Raw genomic sequence first — 7,264 nt, forward strand, 5'->3', positions numbered from 1 at the left:
TGCACTCAAATTCACCAACTCCAACATTCAATTTCGTCCGGGCAAAATTTCACACCCGTTATCAAATTCGATTAAGTCATTTACTATTCAATTTCAAAGTTTGGTCACCCTCTTTAGTCACCTGCTCGAGAAAATTCGCCATCACTAAGCTTTTGCCGAATGGCAGCATTCAGAGATCAAATTCGTCTTATATAAATCAATCACACGATTTGAATTTCTGAATAACGTCTTCGGCGTAGATGAGACAAAATTGAATAACCCGAGAATAAAGTGTGTGCTTATTGTTTCAATTTGCTTGAACTGAATTTGAAATTGTCTGACAAAAGACGAAATTGAACATAAAATTAAACGAAATTAAACTTAATCGATGTTGATTAACAGATTTGAATATTACAAACAGTAATTCGAACGACAAACGTTTTAAAATAGCCGGTAAAACCTATATTTTTTTCCGAGGAAACTTCTTAAGTTAAAGACAAAACAACTCATAAGAGTCCGTAGTGGTTATTCTAAATCTTCAGTGTATCCTTACTTTGTGTAAATATTCCTCCTACAAAGCATGGTATTTATTATCAACCTTAATATCATCTACCGTCGCATTTACTTTTATATAGAGTGAAATTTTGTCAGCGCTATCGGAGAGAATCACCTGAATGCTTCAGCTGAATTAACCACGACGACATCCAAGCAGCTCCAATCGCAAAGCACCACCATTCTGCCATTCAGAAGGCTCAATGCGCACTACCGTGGCGACCACACTCTCATCAAACAGGTTAGCGACCGAGGTGTCGGCATCAGTGTTACCGATGAACACCTGAAATGAATCCCAACGCAATAAACGAAGATTTGTATAAAAAATAGCCTACTTGTAGTTAAGTCTAGGACCAAAACTACAAAAAAAAGTGGGCATTCTTAGCTGACGGGGTCTTCCTTCGAAACAGAATTTCAACAAACCGTAATAACCATATAAAGTAAACTGCTTGTCTTGGGTGGGCACTCACTTTTCTGATCATTCTCAGCTATGTTATAGACATAATGACTTATTATAGACATAAGTTTCTGTTTCAGCTTCAGAGCGTTTTGCTATTTTGGGACGAAAATCTGGACTAAATTGGACTAAATTGGTTTTGTTTAAGCGTGTGAAATTTTTCGTGGACGAAATTGAATGATAAAGTTGGTGAATTTGAATGGTTAAATGGCTAAATGGTTGCATGAGCATGGAATCGTACAAAGTCGTAAATAATGAAGTTATTATATTGCGATAAAAGCCCAAACAAAATATAAGAAAAAAAAACTTTACATTTTCTTTTCAAAACTGTTTTACGAACGAAAGTTAAATGTAGCTTACAGCAAGACTTAGTAAAGATTGATGTTCACCTTGACGTTTCCGTTTCCATCCGTCACGTGTTCACGGTCGGATGAGGGCTGCTTCTTATACGCAACCTTGTACGCAGTCACATACCAACTGTAGCCGCCTTGTGTGATGACGCCCGTCACCACTGTACTCTGGACGAGGTCCACCTCGATCCAGGGATTGGCGTCGCCACTGTACACAGAGTGAAGAGAGGATGAGGAACAATGAAATAACAATACTCCGCAAATCCGCTTGTGGAATGGATTTGAAAATCAAATATTATTATTGAAACTCGTTACAGTGTGCAATTCAAATACGCATGAGTCCGGGTTGGGCTTTGGCCGGGGATGATGGATAATGGAAAGGAGAACCATTGCAAAAAAGAAAAACAATGCCAAAAAAATAGAACAAAACTTACTAGATGTTCATTAATTGAACACATTCAAAAGCGTTTTGTGGCATTGTAATGATACAGAGTGAATATGAGAGTGAAGTGTCAAGTGTGGTATTTCCCTTTGATACCTACCTCGAGGCTAACCATCCCTTGTCATTGTTGAGGCGTGCCTCCCGGGCTGGATATGTAGTGCTCAGAATACTGGACGCCGTGATGCGATCATCTTGGATTGTCCCGTCCTCCATACCAAGGGGTTGCGGACTGGAACACTCTGCTGGCAACAAATGAGTTAGCAAAGTAAATATTTATTCATATTGATAGTTTTTTTTTTTTTTAAATGTATTGAGAGAATGATAATTTCCTCCCCAACTTTGTTTGGGGGTAAAACGCACAATTGTAACTGCACATTTCACTCCCTCCCTCTAATTTGGCAGTGAGAAACATTTTGAATTTGGGAGAAAATACAACGAGCATGACCATGCATCAATGGATTTTCCGTTGTTTATTCTGTTGGTTTTACTCTTGGGAGTTGCACTAAAACACCTGAATGTAAGTTTAATTTGGAGGAGTTGGGTAAGCAGCCTTCGATAAACCTTGATATGCGGTAAGAAATAAAATGTTCAATCTCAATGCAATACAATGTATACCCTTGTGATAGAACAAATCCATATGCTTACAGTCAAACCTATGATTTCGTACCTGCTGGGGTAGGTTTCCCCGTACCAGCTTGGAAAGGTTTCCCCGTACCGACTGTAGTATGTTTATTCATACCTGCTGGGGTAGGTTTCCCCGCACCTGCTGGGGTAGGTTTCCCCGCACCAGCTGGGGTAGGTTTCTCCGTACCAGCTGGGGTAGGTTTCTCCGTACCAGCTGGGGTAGGTTTCTCTGTATTGGCTGGGGTAGGTTTCTCTGTATTGGCTGGGGTAGGTTTCTCTGTATTGGCTGTGGTAGGTTTCTCCGCACCAGCTTGGGTAGGTTTCTCCGTCCCGGCTGGGGTATGTTCCTCCGTACCAGCTGGGGTATGTTTCTCCATACCAGTTGGGGTAGGTTTCCCCGCACCAGCTGGGGTAGATTTCTCCGTCACGGTTGGGGTAGGTTTCTCTGTAGCGGCTGGGGTAGGTTTCTCCGCACTAGCTGGGGTAGGATTCTCCGTACCAACTGGGGTAGGATTCTCCGTAACGGTTGTGGTAGGTTTCTCTGTAGCGGCTGGGGAAGGTATCCCCGCACCAGCTTGGATTGGTTTCTCCGTACCGGTTGGGGTAGGTGTCGGGGTACCAGTTGGGTAAGATAACAATACGTCATTAGGTATTTCCAAAAAACCTTGCATTTTACACAGAGGAACATTTCCCATGTAAATGGACTTCTTGACTATTGTAAATGGGCTGCATGACTTAAATGCGTGCGCGTCTTGTTTTTAAGAAGCCTCGGCTTACTTAAACAGCCCCATACTCCTTAGTTATTTTGTACATAAATCGAAATAAGTTTAACATTTCTTCATAGCGTATCTTACTGGTATTATTTTCTTTCTTTTTTGAGACATATTTATTGATTTTGTTATCTTGTTATTTACCAGATTTCTTTTTTATTGATGGATGTATTCTCTAAAGGAGTATGGAATAAATGTTTTCTTGAATTGAATTGAATTGAATTGAAGAACGCGTGCAGCGTCCTCGCTTGAGGCCGCGCGCGAGTGTGGCATCACCTCAAAAATGGCTTTTTCGTGGTGATTGGTTCATATAATATATCCGCATACTACATGATTAATATTTAATACTTCTTAAAAGAAATGAAAAATGATCAGCTCCACGAGATGGTAAAGACACACTTGTATAAGGGTACTTGTACTTAAGCACGAATCACATTATTGGAGAATTTAAAGAGAACTTAAGTGACGTCTGGCGTCTAAATTTAATAAAAATGTGTTACTGTTTTGCATTACAAACATAACATGTGTCTATTACCTGGGTTTTTCTCTGCAGGCTCACATTTGAAGTAAGCTTGAATTTCGTCAGAATCCTCACTCAGGAAAAGCTCCTTCAGGTTGTGAGGCGCCCCCTGACGGTATGACGAAGCAGGGATGCGCATCCCACCGAGACGTATGGCGGTGCATTCGCACGGATCTTCGTACGGTAAGAACCAACGGGATGGGATACCAGATTGTGGGTTGTACTCCGATCCGATGAAGCAGACTTGATGGCACGAGACCAACACTACTACGAAAAACACCATGAAAAAGACGCAATCAGCTCCCAATATTACGATAACATTGCCTTCTTCTTATCCATCATAATGGGGCCTAAAGCAGAATGTAAACGCACAGCCGAATCACCATTAGTGTTATGCTATTTGGGTTTAATACGCGGCCGTCGCAGAATCGAAAGGTTGAGGGGGTTGACCGACAAATGGGGGCGCTACTACTCACAGTGGTCCTTATTTGACACTTTTTTCCTATAGAGCCTGGAAGTTCACGCCTGGTGGCGCGTTTCCTGGACCTTCGAATCAGAATGTTGTGTTCTAATTGACAATGGTCAAATTCATTACATTCCTATTTATTCATTATTAAAGCGCATAACTGGAAAAAGAAATGCGCACCCCTATTGAATAACTGATGTTAGTTAATGAAAAATTGAAAGTGCAATGAAATAGTCCCAGATACATTTTTTTTCATTCACCGTTAATTTAATTGATGAAATTATCAGTATTTGAGGAAACCTATATACCTGGCCATTCATTTATGGTTTTACAGTCACTGCTCCAAATTACCACTTCGCCGAATTACCACTTCGCCGAATTACCACTTCGCAAATTATCGTACCAAGTTCGCCAAATTGGCACTTCACCCATTTGCCACTTCGCCCACGCCCATGCTCGCACGCACCCAAACGTGTGTTTACCGTCGATTGTGGACGTCCTATTGTCCCTCTTTTGTTTGTTCTTTAACTTTTTAGGAAGACTCCCATAGGTTTTGTACACGACTCCAATCGCGGACGTATGCTGGGAATCGTGGACTATATTGTTCTCTTTTTTTTCTCTGGTATTTTTCGCCCACGGTTTGAAAAGATGAACACGTACACATGCACGCACACACAATGTTTACGTTACATACCTAGTGTGGACATTCTATTGCTTTCGTGTAGTTAAGAAAAACAGTGAAACTGAGAAAACTCTTTCAACCCAATTTTTTTTCTATGATTCCCTTTAGTGTTTCTCTTCATTCTGCCACTGATAAACCTAACCCTAAAATGCCTCTAAACCTGTTTTCCAGCAATGGGGAAACACTGTGTGGACTTGCCCATAGTCCACACAACGTCGCCTCCACCTGGTTTATGTTGACCTCTTTTTTTCGGAAGTCCACACAGTGAATGCCTACCCAAATGTACATGGGAATGGAGCTGCAGAAAGGCTCCATACATACATGTTTACCAGCACGTCTGTTTATGGTGTAAATCGAGGATTTTCTGTTGTTCTTCTTCCCTTTTTCTTAGTGTATACTCTAACTTTTTAACAACAGCTCTCGTTGTTTTTGTACACGTTTTCTAACCGGGAGTCCTCGGTTTGGTTCCTGTCCTCAATTTTTCGATGATTTTGCACGTGTGTGTCCTCGATTTTACACCATAAACACGCGCATGCATATGTGGTGGACACACTTAGACATTATTTTACCCCGACTTTCCTGACCGGCCAGCCACTGCATATAAATAGTGACTGACATCGTTTTTGCATGGTCGTGCGTAAGCGCACCGTGCACGCACGGTTATATCGTTGTTGGCTGGGCATTGTGCCCGCACTTGCACTTGTGGGCGCACTTGTACTGTTTTCCTTACACTCACCCTTCTTTCACAAATGGAAGCAACTAGGCGAATTCCGCGTTGTGATTGGTTAACCTTTCTGCATTCTTCTTATTTGCATAAAAATATGAATAATTCAACAAAATCAAGTTGGAAAAGGCCTCGTGGCTTCGCCACTCGTGCGTGCTGACTAAATCTTTGCTCCAGTCGCTTCGTTTTTTCCGCAGCTCCGCCACTCTAAGCCACGATAGCCTTGGCGAAAGACTAAGGCATGGGCGAAGTGGCATACGTTTATACAGTCACTGCGCCAATTCATTTATTACATTATCTGAGGTAGATGGGCGGAGTTTGGTAACAAATCAAAATTGATGATGACAAAAGGATGGAAAAGTGTTTAAGACCAGCCAGCCGGCCGGCCGCTAGCAGGTCTTTATGATTCATTTAAGACCGGCAATGTGACGGGCTCTCGACCAATAGGAATGGGCCAATGGGTAAACTGTCTTAGGTATTTATGCATTTCATTTACATAGTTGGGAAACTTTTGACGTAGTAACCCAAAAATTAACCATTTTTTGATTTTTTTTGTATGCACTGATAACAACAAAATCAAGTGTTGATTATTCAATCATCACTGTGATCATATCTCCAAATCAATATCTTGTCAAACGAAACAAATAACTGGCAGGATACGATCACCCAATTCAATATAGCGATCGGCTTCTACAAAATTAGGGGGAGGGTTGTTGGAAAAGAAATGGGGGATGCACTTTATGTCCCTGATCCTGATATCATGGCAAATCTTGTCTACTTTTGCCAACAAACCAATCAGGAATTTGAGGATGTACAACAGGTGATATTTATTCTTCTTACCTGCCATTGCTGACAGCATCAGAACAAAAGCTGCTGCTCCGTCCATTGTCCAAGATGCAGATGAATTCTGAGCACAATCCACTACGCTGTGGGATTTTTATGAACGACTCACACAACCACGCGAATTAATAGGCAACTACGCACGTAAAACTCAAAACAACAAACGCGAGAGAGCCTCAACTTAAAACCTTACTTGAAACTTGTTCTGATTAGTGTAATGAGCGACTCACACAACACGCAAACGCAACCTAATAGGCAGCTATCTACGCATGTAGAGTACCGAACGACGATCAGGAAAGAGCCTGACCACCAGGACTAAACCTGATTGACGCAATGATCAAGACTCCGTTAGTGTTGATCGTATATCACCGAGTACAAAACCACTCGCTCGCCTCAGCACCTAAGCAGCAGCAGACAACTAACAGGCTGACGTCATACCAAGCCTAGCCAATCATGAAACGAGCCTGAACTTGCCATGAAGGCTTCAATTTGTATAATTTGTTCAATCTTACAGTATGGGTGGAGTTAAGGCTGGGAGCGGGAAACGTAACAGCCAATGGGAATCACGTTGTAATTACAGTTTCCAGTTTTAACAAAATAGCATCTTGAAATTAAGAAAATATCGTCCTGAAATTGAACAATAAAGACCATCGTGGTCATAAACAGTAACGAATCGATATGGAACGCTGCAGCACCGCGTACGAGCGGAAGCGGCTTCCGGTAACAAACATAGAATCCTCAGCAGCAATCAAGGTTGGTCTGGCAAATTACACAACCGTGTATACAACGAACCTTTAGAAAACGATGCGCATCGAGAGGGCCGTAATATTTCAGATATTGCAATTAATATAGTTTGCC

The 7,264-nt window shown here is 41.7% G+C and overlaps 1 protein-coding gene across 1 annotated transcript; it reads right to left on the reverse strand.

Moving 5' to 3' along the window:
• Positions 1-532: 532 nt before the first annotated feature.
• LOC119739741 (lactadherin-like) lies at positions 533-2,022 on the reverse strand. The gene is made up of 3 exons (XM_038215188.1): positions 1,881-2,022; positions 1,378-1,546; positions 533-814 (listed from the first exon to the last, which is right to left on the reverse strand). The coding sequence occupies exons 1-3, from the start codon at positions 1,991-1,993 to the stop codon at positions 668-670; spliced, it is 429 nt and encodes a 142-aa protein (XP_038071116.1). The 5' UTR covers positions 1,994-2,022; the 3' UTR covers positions 533-667.
• Between the last annotated feature and the right edge of the window lie 5,242 nt (positions 2,023-7,264).

The sequence above is a fragment of the Patiria miniata genome, unplaced genomic scaffold (assembly GCF_015706575.1).
Source record: "Patiria miniata isolate m_02_andy unplaced genomic scaffold, ASM1570657v1 HiC_scaffold_1, whole genome shotgun sequence".
Classification (NCBI taxonomy): domain Eukaryota; kingdom Metazoa; phylum Echinodermata; class Asteroidea; order Valvatida; family Asterinidae; genus Patiria; species Patiria miniata.

What these genes read in the sequence shown, in the direction of transcription:
- LOC119739741 (XM_038215188.1), bottom strand. Translation starts at nt 1,993, where the DNA reads ATGGAGGACGGGACAATCCAAGATGATCGCATCACGGCGTCCAGTATT. An exon ending in AAGGGATGGTTAGCCTCGAG is followed by an intron (nt 1,547 to 1,880) that starts GTAGGTATCAAA and finishes CTCTGTGTACAG; the next exon opens with TGGCGACGCCAATCCCTGGA. An exon ending in ATGGAAACGGAAACGTCAAG is followed by an intron (nt 815 to 1,377) that starts GTGAACATCAAT and finishes GATTCATTTCAG; the next exon opens with GTGTTCATCGGTAACACTGA.